This window comes from Suricata suricatta, chromosome 10 (assembly GCF_006229205.1).
Source record: "Suricata suricatta isolate VVHF042 chromosome 10, meerkat_22Aug2017_6uvM2_HiC, whole genome shotgun sequence".
Classification (NCBI taxonomy): domain Eukaryota; kingdom Metazoa; phylum Chordata; class Mammalia; order Carnivora; family Herpestidae; genus Suricata; species Suricata suricatta.
In genome coordinates this window covers 5,877,093-5,889,152 of record NC_043709.1, presented here as the reverse complement: position 1 = coordinate 5,889,152, position 12,060 = coordinate 5,877,093, and the positions used below count along the sequence as shown (strand labels likewise).

The 12,060-nt window shown below is 56.3% G+C and overlaps 1 protein-coding gene across 3 annotated transcripts in view; it reads right to left on the bottom strand.

Moving 5' to 3' along the window:
- POLDIP3 (DNA polymerase delta interacting protein 3) overlaps positions 1-12,060 on the bottom strand; it is a 21,027-nt gene that overhangs the window by 8,552 nt on the left and 415 nt on the right. For 2 of the 3 annotated variants that reach the window (XM_029955680.1, XM_029955678.1), the window contains exons 2-5: positions 3,911-4,301; positions 3,177-3,263; positions 1,775-1,870; positions 66-245 (exon numbers count right to left, since the gene is read on the bottom strand). In XM_029955680.1, coding sequence (XP_029811540.1) covers positions 66-245; positions 1,775-1,870; positions 3,177-3,263; positions 3,911-4,301 — 754 coding nt within the window. Of the gene's footprint in view, positions 1-65; positions 246-1,774; positions 1,871-3,176; positions 3,264-3,910; positions 4,302-10,477; positions 10,549-12,060 lie in introns of those variants that run through there. The other variant, XM_029955679.1, reaches the window with a different exon arrangement.

Below are 12,060 nucleotides of genomic sequence, written 5' to 3'. Positions count from 1 at the left end.
CCTCACCCTCACCTCCCCCCACCCCACCTTCACCCCACCTCCCCCTCACCTCACCCCACCCTTACCTCAGCAGGCGGCAGCTCTTTGGGGGGCTCCTCCTTGTTCACTAGTGTCCGAGACATGTTGGTCAAGGCTTTTGTTCGAACCGAGGAGGGGAGGGCAGGAGCCGTGTACGCATCGTTCTGAACCACTTTGGTGAGCGGGAGGGCCTTGGCCATGGAGAACTTGGAAGTGCTCAGCCCGGCCTAAACAAAGAGGCAGACAGGAATCTGGGGCTAGAGAAGAAGGTGAGAGAGAAGCCCTGAGGGGCTCACGACCCTCACCCCCGAGCCCTCCCAGCTCCCCAACTCCATTAGAGGTGCGGAGCCAAGGAGGTTGCCAGTGACCTCCCCCAAGGAATGGGGGAGGGGAGGAACAGTCTGTGCTCACAGAAGCCACTCTCGAGTGCAGGAGGTCCTCGCCGAGAACCTTCCAGGCAGGCCTGATCTGAAGCCGCAGGCCGACCCAAACCATTCAGACTTAGGAAAACTCTGCAATTCGGGGCTAATCAGAAGCCAAAAGCTTGGGGTCAAGTTCATTCTCAGACGTGCTTCCCACGCAACGGGCTGATTATCAGCTCTGGGCCGGGCAGGCACAGGCACCCACCCTTAAGAAGGCCCGACCCCCAGCCCTCCGGCCCCCGCGCCCGCCGCACGGGGCACCACGCAGAGCCCGGGCCATCAGGGCCCGCGGCCCCCGGGAACACAGGCCAGCCAGGTCCCGGGTGTCCCCGCGGCCGAGCAGAAAGCCGGGGGCGGCAGAGCGGCCGGTTCGCCGCTTCTCGGACTGGACCGAGCCCGCCTCGTGCTCCACGCCACTCCTCTCGGGCCGGGGCCGGGGCCAGGCGAGCGGTTTCCGCGCGGCCCTGGGCCTGAGTCTGTGAGCTGGGCCACGCTGCGCACGCTCAACCCCCGTGCCCGACGCCTCATCTGCAGACCAGGACGACGGCGGTGCCTGTCTCGCCGGGCGGCGGGAAGGGGAGTCTTAAACTGGCCCACGCGGACACCGCCTCGCCCCCGCAGGCTGCCCGGAGGCAAGGCCCAGGCCCTGTAACGAATCCGCCCCACTGAGCTTCACGCGTCACTCTAAGAACTCCAGTGGCAACAGGAAGCGGGTCTACACTTCAACGCAACGACAGAAATGGAGTCTTTGGGCCACGAAGGCACTGAGCTCGAGTGCCCACTGGCCGCCCTCCCTGTACCCGGCTACACCCGCTGATGCCGGCCTCTCTGCTGTTCCAGATGCCGCGCTCTTTGCTTCTCCGCAGGGAACCTGACCAGCACCCGAGGCCGCCAAGCTTGCCCTGCAAGCAGGCGGCACCTGGGGGCACAGGCAAGGCTGGTTTTTCTTGCTAACACACCGACCGAGGGAGTCCAGTTTGCAAAATGGATTTGGAGCTGCTGATCGTGGAGGGAAGGGGAAGACGCACAACGTCCTGCCGCAAAGGGGAGAAGACGGGTCTCCCTCAGGTGCGGTCACCCGCGTCCCCCGAGCGTCTGGAGGCTGCGGCCCCGCGCCCCACCCACTGTGGGACCTTGAACATGATCACCGGCCACCCTGGTCTCAGCATTTGTAAAACCAGCCACATTAGTTCCAGTTCTGAAAACCTTAGGACCCAAATGAAGAAAGACTGAGCGGAAAGGCCGCACGCTCTGGACCGCGTCTCTCGCCCACCCGATGGGGTACAGGTGGCGGGCACAAGCGGCGGGTACAAGAAGAGCATGAGGGGCCTTACCACGTGGTGGAGAAAGCTGCCGGAGGCTGCAACTTTCATCTGTTTGCTGGGAATGGGAGCAACAGCATCGTCCTCCTCCTCTAGGTCATAAAGATTCTGGAAAGAAAAGAAGAACAGCTAACGCGGCCTGCGGACATTTGGAGCAAGGAGAGCAAGACGTGGAGCCAACTGATGGACGGAGAAGCGGGCGCAGGGGGTGGGTGCCTGGGAGGCCGGGGTTCAAATCCTGCCGGGCTGCCTCCTCGCCCACAAGGGCCCCGCAGAAGCGGGCACCCTCCAGGTCTCCTCAGGCCACCAGCACCTAGCAGCCTCAGCTTAGAAGGCCCGTCCTGGGCGGTCCGGCGGACGGAAATGAACCCAAGCCCCAGAAAGAGCTCCAGCCACAAACACGTTCACAGAAGGATTTCTAACAGTGAAAATTATAGGAAAATGGCTTAAAAAAAAAAAAAAAAACACCGGAACATCAACTCAATGGACTATGCAGTTACTAAAAATGTTTACAGTGAATGTGAGTCAGAGAAGCGCTTGCATTATAAAATGCAGACAGAATGACACAAAATTGGATAATAATATAATCACACCTATAACTCTGCATCACCTAAACAATGATGATACTTAAAAAAAAAAAAAAAGGAACCAGGACAGAATTTCAATAGCAACTGACTTTGGAGAGCAGGACCAAGAGGGACTTTTCCCCCGTTTTTCATCTTTCTCTATTTTAAAGTGTTCTTCCTTTCTTCTCCTTTTTTTTTTTTTTTTAACGTGGAGGAGGCAGAGAGACAGGGAGACAGAATCTGAAGCAGGCTCCAGGCTCCAAGCTGTCAGCACAGAGCCCGACACGGGGCTCGAACCAACCAACCGTGAGATCTTGGCCTGAGCTGAAGTCGGACACTTAACCGACTGAGCCACCCAGGCGCCCCTGCAGTGTTCTGTATTAAGCACATACTACTTTTTAAAAAAATGTTTATTTTGAGACAGACAGAGACACAGAGCACACGTGGAGGAGGGGCAGAGAGAGAGGGAGACACAGAATCTGAAGCAGGCTCCAGGCTCTGAGCTAGCTGTCAGCAGAGCCCAAAGCAGGGCTCGAACTCACAAACAATGATATCATGAGCTGAGCTGAAGTTAGATGCTTAACCAACTGAGCCACGTGGTTGCCTTGCACATACTATTTTATAATAAAAAAAAAGAGGACCTTCAATCTGTCTCTCTGCCCCTTCACCCCCGCCCCCACTCTAAGAAGTTTCTTTTTTTTTAAACTCATAAACTGCCAAAGCTAACCATAATCTCTCCAATTCTTCACACTGGAAACTGGGGCCAGGCCTCATCCATCCACTCAGCAGACCCCGTCAACACACTCACATGGGCCCATACACAGGCGCGTGCACACACACACTCTCACCTGCTTGGCCGGGTGGTTGTTGACAACATTGATCCTCATCCCAGCAGGATGGGTGTGAACGGGTGCCATGGCCTTCTGCTGTGGGACCTAGAAACACCCAGAGATCAGAATTCATCCCCTGGGGTCCACGTGTGCCCTCCACGCGTCAGGCACCACTGAACTTGAAGTCCGGGGCGCTCAGTTTTGGTCTGTGGTCAAAAGCCCTAGAGTGCCTCCCATCCAAAGCAGGAAAGCCAGAAAGCCTCGGCATCCCGCCCGACAAGCCCGGCTCAGGAAGTCCGCAGCGCTGCGCCTGGCACCGCGGGGGCCGTGAAGGATGCAGGGTACTGTTCCTGTGCCCCTGGCAGCTGTGCTCGCGGCCGGGGCGCCTACCCCGCCCTCCGGCTCACGGGCTGCTTGAGCTCTGGGCACCACCATTCCCATCTCTGACACGAGTCTTCTCAGACTGGGGCAACGATCCCAGAGTGCAGAGATAAACAAGGTCACCGGGGGTAGGGCTGCCACACAGCGCGTGCTCCGCCACCAGCTCACTTGAGAGTGGCACTTACTTCTGCTGCAGCCCCCTTTCCTCCCCACAAAACAGCTGAAAACCTTGCCTCCCTCATGAGGTCACTATACAAACACTTGGGAGAACTGTCATTTTGCCCAAACACCCTTGGCCGCCACTGCCACTCCCTGCCTGGACCCACAGTTGTTCCCGGCTTCCCAGAACTTACGACAGGAGCCACACCTACCTGGATGGTTTTGGTGAGCTTCAGGGCCGGGGTCACCGTCCCGACGGGCGGGCTCATGAAGGCGGCTGGCGAGTTCCGCTTCAGGCTGATCTTCTCCCGGGCGTCGGCCACCTGGCGGGCCTTCTGGGGCACCGCGCTCTGCTGCTTGCGGGAGTTCAGCATCTCTCTGGCATCCTGCACTTTCCCTTTGATCCGGAATCGAGCATCTTTCTGCAAAAGCTTTTCCCGGGCATCCTTGACTCCCAGCTTGAGCCGCGCGTCTGCAAGGCCGATCTTCTGCCGGGCATCAAACCTCTGCTGGAAGGTGGCCGTGCGCGCTGGCTGGCTGAGGAGGCTCTGCTGGGTCCCGACACGAGATCGAACACCTCCAATTCCCGGTCTGGCATTGAGGCTGCAAGGTCAAATTGCACATGAGCGGATCGGGGTGTCAGCAGCAGCCCATGGAAGCAGAGCCACAGTAATACTGGGGAGAGAGGGGGGTTCCCGGGGAAACCGCACATCTGCTTGCTGTCTGAGGCGACAGGCCTATGTCCAAACTTCTTTCCTAGTTCATGGCTTAGAACTTGGCATTGCAAATAAAATTCGGAAGAAGTGCCTGGCGGTTTCCATCACTAGGTAATGCTGGTCTGCTCCCTGGAAGAGGTGTTCTGAGATGTCATTAGGGACAATAACGTCCAAACCGTCCCCCCAAACATTCCACACACAGGGAGGAGCAACTTCAGGTCCCAAGCTCTCCACAGGCCTGCTCGCAGTCAGCCCTCGCAGCGCCCTCTGATGTGGGCCAAACAGGCTTGGAGAGGCTAAAGGTAAACAAAAGGCACCAGGCTGCCTTTGGTGGTCCAGGCCCCCAGGGGCCCCGGTCCTCCAGCCCCCCAGGGCCAGCACAAAATCCCCCCACTGGGCTGGGAGCAGGAGCTGGCCCCCTAACAGGGAGAAAAGGAAAGGAGCTGCTCTGTCTAAACTGTTTCCACTCACAACACATCTGACACCAAAAGTGTGGGTGTTCTCCCATCAACCCTTCCCGCTTTAGTGTGGACGCCACTGGGTGTCCTGTAATTCAACCATGACTCAACACACCCAGAGCCTGCGCAGACTGCCCTCACCTCAGATGCCAGTCCCAAGTCCTGGGCTTCCCATCCTTCTGACAGACTGGCTAAAATTGAGGGGACCCACGTCGCCCTCAAGTTCGATAATTTGCTAGAACAGCTCACAGAATGCAGCAAAAACAATTTATTACCATTAGTTTATTATAATGGATACAATTCAGAAACAGCCAAGTGGAAGAGATGCTTAAGGTGTGGGGGAGGGGTGTGGAGTTCCCGTGCCTTCGTGGGGTGCACCACCCTCCTAGCACGTACATGTGTTCACCAACCCCAAAGCTCCCCGAATTCCACGGTACAGGGCTTTTTAAAAGAGGTTCCATATGTAAGCAAGGCTGGACAGCTGGCCATCGAGGACCGACTCCATCTCCCTGCAGGGTGGGGATGGGGGAGGGCGGCAAGTTCCAACGAACCGTGCCTAGGTCTTTCTGGTGACCAGTCCCCATTCTGAAGCCGGCCAGGGGCCCAGCAAGAGCCATCTCATAGAACAAAAGATGCTCCTACCACCCTTGTAACTTAGGAAGCCCCAAGGGTTTTAGGGACTGTGTGCCAGGAACCAGGGATAAAACCAAATGTGTGTTTATCACACTCAACAACAAGAATGTCAAATCCAGAAACTGTTAAAATTGGAAATGAACTAAACTCCATTAAACAGGCCCCATTTGCTTCTGGGGTTCCTGTTGGCCCTTCAGTGGCTCGCAAGTGAAGACAAGACTCCTACAATTCTCCAAGTACAACCCTGCAAGTCCTTCCTGGGGTCTGTGAGCTTCCCCTCACCCCACCTGCCCACCATGAGGTCCGTCTACTCCAGCCACTGCCGCCGCCCCTGCAGCGGGTGCCCTGCCTGGACTCAGACTCCCAAGGCAACATCTCCTCTATGGGAAACCCTCCGCCCCTGATTCTTCTAGGACAGCCCTCTGTGCCTCCAACTCCATCTGCCTGTTTTCCCCACTGGACTGGGAGGGGAGAACAGGGCTCACTCTGTTTCAGGGCCCAGCGGTTTATACCTGGTGCTGAACCCTGGCTGAGGGTTAGGAAGTCCATGGAGCTGCTTAAAAACACAGCTGTCCAGACCCCATCCTCACAGCTGCCAAATCCAAAATCTGGGTGAAGGCCTGGGCATCTGCATTTCCGGCTCCACAGGGGGTCCTGGATTACAGACTGCAGGGCTCAGAATCTCTGACCTGGTGTCAGAAGGCAAAATCCTACTGAACAAACACGTTCCCTTGCGGGCTCCCACGTGTGTCCAGGCCTCCCAGGAGGCTGCCTGGTGATCCTGCCGCCTTCCCCAGCTGCCTGGGGACTGTCCCCCCCCACCCCCACTGCCGTGCTCACAGCAGGACTGTACCAGAGAGCCAGCAAAGGCAAGTCTGGACCTTCCTCCCTTCTCCTGAGACTGGCGGAAACTCCGGAACAGGGCCCGGGGCCGTGATGCACGGACCATTTTTCTTTGAAAAACAGCAAATTACTTCAGCAAATTACTTCAGGATTGAAATACTTTCCAGCGGGTCTATACAGGACCTGGGTGGAAGAGAGAGGGAAAGGATCCTCTATAGAACTGATCAAATTAGGTTTGAGGTGGGGGTGGGGCTGCTTGTCCTCCGGGTCCTGTTTTCTCCAGTAGAAGGGGATTAAAAAGAAACAAACAAAGGCCAAAAAGGCTGGGGTGCTCAGGGAGGTGCGGGGGGAGCTCGATTAGGGAGAGAGAAACAGCTGCGTGTGGCAGACGGCACCCACCCTCCCCTGGGGTGGCCTGCCCTCGGGTCATGGAAACTCAGATTCCCAACGAAGCCCCACCCCCAGCCCCAACTAGCAGGTGAGGTAACCCCACTGTTTCTGTTCTTGTTTTTTTAAGGCTCTCGGCTCCCTACTCCCAACAAAGAAAAGCAACCGGCTTTCAGCTCAGACCAGGAGCTACTACTGAAGGCCTACTCATAAGACGGGGAAAAGATTTTGATCAACATTTACTGCCCAGATCCAGGCGAAACCGGACCGCGGAAAGAACTCCAGATAAAGCTGTCGGCTTACCACACGTGGGACCTCTTAAGCCAGAGGCAAAGGGAATCGAGTCCCCACGAAGAGCAGGTGAGGAGCACTCCTGCTCTAGGAGAGGAAGGCTCACGTCTGTGGGGGCGCCACGAGCCACCAGACACACTTGGGGGGCGGCGCGAAGACGCAGCCCGGTGTCTGGGAAGAGCAGAGCGTGTCAAAGGTCACGTCAACAGCCCACTGCACCCTACAGCCTGTTCCCCGTTCCTGCCCTGGAGAGCACTCCCTCCTTGGGGCTGAGGACCTGTTCACAAGCCTGTATCTCCACCTCCGGCAGGACTAGGAACCCCGGTTCCCTGCATCTCCTCACCTGTGCCAGTCCTGTGCCAGTCCTGTGCCAGGAGGGAAGAAGGCTCAAAGAGCTTTCAGGTCCGTGAGCTCCTGCCAAGTGTCGGGGACCCTCCAGCGCCCCCACCCCCGTACCTTCTCCTTTCACACTCACAACTGTGAGAACTAGGTTCTTATCCACATTTCACCAGGAAGATGTCCTGGTGAAGGCTGGGCTCCGCTGTATCTAGTTAAAGCACCAAGCACGGGTCAAGGCTAAAGACCAGAAATTAGGAGTTAAGGAAAGAGGGGGTGCTGGCCCACTGGCCCAGGCTAAGGGAAACCTTCGGCCTCCAGGCCATGCAGGGCCACAGTGCACTCTCGAGTGCTGGGGGTGAGCGAGTGCACGCGCGCGCACACACACACACACACACTCACACGCTGAGCACAGGGTGCTCACTTGGGTCCCATGCCCCACCCCGCATGTCTGGCAAGACAGGCCCCTGAGACACACTGTGCATCTTTATCTATGTGAACAGCACAAAAGGCCCACGGGGAGGGAGGGGACGTGGGAGCGCAGTGAGCTACTTCCCCCAGTCCCCAGCACTCCGCCCCGCCCCCAGTTCTTTCAGCTCCCTTCGGGGCTTTTTATAATCACCGCCCCTCCTCCTCCTGCATCAAAGGACAGCCATTCATCCCCGGCTGGCTGGCTGGCGGCAGCGCTGGGTACGGGGTGGGGCGGGCATTAGTCATCAGGAATTTTTCAAATATACACTCCCGCTAGGTCTGAGTCTCCGACACACAGAGTCAGCAGTGTTACCCTCCTCTTCCAAGAGCCGCTGAGGGCTCCCTAACAAAGCCTGATCCCTCAGCGGAGCCTCTGGTCTGGCCCCGGCCTCAGCCTCAGCCTGCAGCCTCGCCTCCCACCCTGGACTTGCCAAGGTTCCCGACACACATCCTGCACCTGTGGCCTCAGTTCCTGTTAGGGAGAAGGGGCGGGCAGGTTCGGAGCAAGGCTCTGAACTCTGGACTGCCCCACCGGTCACGCTGAAAGGCTGCAACTCTGCCCGGGCTCCCAGGCTCCGAAGCACCCACTAGGTACTCCCCGGGGTCCTGGCGAGAGCACTGTGGGGGAGGGCCAACGCCCCCCTGGAATCTCGGCACTCCCCCAGACCCCATGGGAGCCCGAGCGCTCTCCCCCACACCCTGACCAGGGCTGGCTCTGGATAGATGTCCAGTCCAAAGGATTCGGGCCCATTAGCAGGGCCCTGGATTCTCATTATAAAGTGGATTTTAATCCATGGGCTTCTCTGGGTTAGAGTTCATGTGTGTCGAGGTCATTTTTATATGGAGAAAACAATTCTGTTACACAAGAGTCCATTCTGAATTAGGTGCTTTACAGACACAGAGAAACAAGACACCGACCCCTTACCCTCCAAGAGTCTGATGCAGATGTTTTGTTTTAAATCACAATTCTTCCCCTGCAAGTTACATAACAACGAACTTTCCTCCTCTTTGGCTTAAGGTCTACATTTCCTTTATCTTATTTCAACAAGGAAACAAACACTGAGTACCAGGACCAGAGCCCCGGCCAGAACTGAAAAGCTGACCAACCCCGTTTCCCGGGGCTCCCAGGGCTCCCCACACAGGGCATCTGGCCCAGAGCGGCTCAACCCCAGCACACTCAAGGTCCAACCTTCCCACTAAGGCTGCCTGTCACCTTGGATGTCCTTCCCTAACCAGGAGGTGGCAGTGGACGGCCAGCTACCGTCTGGGAGCTAAACTAATCACACCAGAGCCAGCGACTTTGCTAACGTGACCAGCAGTCCACTCACATCTGAAGGAGGGAAATGACCAGAAGAACAGGCCCGCACTGCAGCAGGTGCCCGGTGCTGTCCTGGGGAGACTCAGCTGTGGGTCTTGAGCAACCAAAGTCACGGGGCAGCATGGCGCATGGGGCAGGACAGCGCCTCGCCATGGCTGAGTGAGGTGCCATCCTCTCTTTCTCTATTTTCACATTAATCATGGAAATCTTGTGATGATTAATGGGGGGCAGGGGCAGGTAATAACAGTGAGAATGACGCCTTTCTTGGCTTACAAGGTGTGATGAACCCGAGACAGAAAGGCTGCTCTAACCAGCAAGCGCATCCCATGACCTGCGGGAAAGAGGTGATTTACATTTCCATGAGTTCTGCTGTTTCCACTAAGGAGAGTTTTGGGGGAGAGTCACAGGTTCTACTAAACCCACGGAGCACAAAGTTCTTCCTGGGACCTCCATGCAACGCCGGGCCACAGTTCCCAGGAAGGGGACAGTCCTTGCAGCAAGCATGTGAGACGGAACGCAGTTCCTGTAGGAAATGACATTTGTTCACTGAAGACGCCCAGGCTGTAGCTCTTGTTGGCTTTGCAAGTACAATAAGAGTGAAGTTTCCACCAGGCTTCATCCAAACACAGCATGCAGACTAGTCTCTAGCTGCACGGCCCCCACCCAGTCTTCACGTAACAGCAAGGCAATACTGTCTCACATACTGTCACACAAAACCAGATACCGCTTCTTCACTTAAAAGCCTTGGATGACGACGGCCACAGCTAACATGCATCGAGCCCTCAGGACCATCAGATACTTTTAAAGTACCTTAGACATGTTAAGTCACTTAGTCCTGACAATCATCCAACAAAATAAATACCGTCCACATTTTATGAGAGAGAGAGGTATGGGATGGTTAAGTAACTTGCACAAGACCATGTGGAACGTGAGTGAAGGGAACTGAAACTTCACAGTTTGACTCCAGGGCTCCAACACTTACCTACTGCCTCCCCCCAATCGGGGGAGGGGTTCGGGCATCTACTCCTTTAAGGAAAGAGCCACGATAATGGCGAACATTTGCTGGACACTTACTACCTGGTACAAACTTGAAAATACACATGTTTATATTCTATTTCATCTTCTCGACAACCTGCGGGGAACTGTTCTCTCAATGGAGGTAACTGCCTAGCTCAGAAATCATCTCGCCAGGGACGAAGAGAACCCAAGGATGGGCCCAGAAGGGCACCGGGCCTGCCTGCTCGCAGACAGGTGTTCACTCCACGGATCCCCCCACCCAATCCCAACATGGCACTCTGCACGCACCCGCGCTCAAAAGGTACGGACCCAACAGACAGTCCAGACGGCCGCCTGTGGTCCGGGCCGGAGGGGAGTGAGAGCATGAGAGCGTGTCCTGGGAACCTGGTTCATTCGGAAACTGTGCAGCACACCTATGAAACCCAGGCGGATTCGCGAGGGGCCAGAGGACCCAGAGGACCCAGCACCAATTCCACACCAGGTATTAGAGGGGAAGACCTAGGAGAGAACAGCTGTACCAATTAGTATTTCCTGTGGGCCTGCTGTGAAGGGGAAGCCAGGTGAAGTGCTGATTGGTGATTCAGCGAGGAGGCAGCAGGTGGAGTGGAAATGTGGGGAGGGGGGAGGTTGGGGGGCTCCCTTTCCTTAGCTAACAGCAAGGATCTATTTTCTAGCCACAAGCACGGCGGGTGTGTGTGTGTGTGTGTGTGTGTGTGTGTGTGTGTTAATAAAACAGTATCTACAGGGGCACCTGGGTGGTTCAGTCCCTTAAGTGGCTGACTTCGGCTCAAGGCATGATCTCACAGTTCATGGGTTCGAGTCCCACATCAGGCTCTGTGCTGACAGCTCAGAGCTTGGAGCCTGCTTCTAATTCTGTGTCTCCCCCTCTCTCTGACCCTCCCCCACTCACAGTGTCTTCTCTCTCAAAAATAAATAATGTTAAAAAAAAGTTTAAAAAACCCACAATATCTACAATCTCACAGCCAGTTTAGAAAGACACCTGAGGGGCGCCTGGGTGGCTCAGTCGGTTAAGCCTCCGACTTCGGCTCAGGTCAGATCTCACGTTCGGCTCAGGTCAGATCTCACGTTCGTGGGTTCGGGCCCCGCGATGGGCTCTGTGCTGACAGCTAGCTCAGAGCCTGGAGCCTGCTTCCAGTTCTGTGTCTCCTTCTCTCTCTGACCCTCCCCCTCTCATGCTCTGTCTCTCCTGTATCAAAAATAAATTAAAAAAAAAAAAAAAGAAAGACACCTGAACAGGTGCTGGAGAACAGTGGGCCGTGTTCCCACTTCTTCCTACAGCTGAACTGGAGCCCTTAAAGGCTGGAAAGGACTAACAATATTTAAGGGTCCAGAGGAAGGCTGAGGCATATCACTGCAAATCGCCTCCTCACTCAGGTCCAGAACAGCCTACGCTGACAACTGGGAGCTGCGACCACCAAGAAGCTCTAACCTCCGGCCAGTCCCACCTGTTTTTTATGCCCAAGCCTGAGGCCAACTGAGCCAGCTCCTAAAGGACACTCAGCCCCGATCCTCAGCTCTTCGTGGCCTCGGGCAAGTCTACCCCTCCCGGCCTCAAGCTCCACATCTGCAAAATGGGGGAAATATTAGTATCTGGCCGAACGGTTGGGAAAAGAGCAAACGGGGCAGGAGGTACTTGCAAGCGCTCGGAAAACTTGAAACGCCGCACAACGGAGGCGAGCGTTAGCACCGGCGGCGGGGCCGGGAAGCGCACGCAGGGTCTGCAAGTGAAGGTGTGGGTTTGGGTCTCGGCTTCGGCGGCGACAGATTGGAGGGGTCTGAGCAAGTCACTTCCCCGCCACACTCCAGTCGTCCTAACTCTAAGGCCGAGCAGATATCGCTGGGCGGCGGGGCCCCAGCGCCGGTCTTCCCAC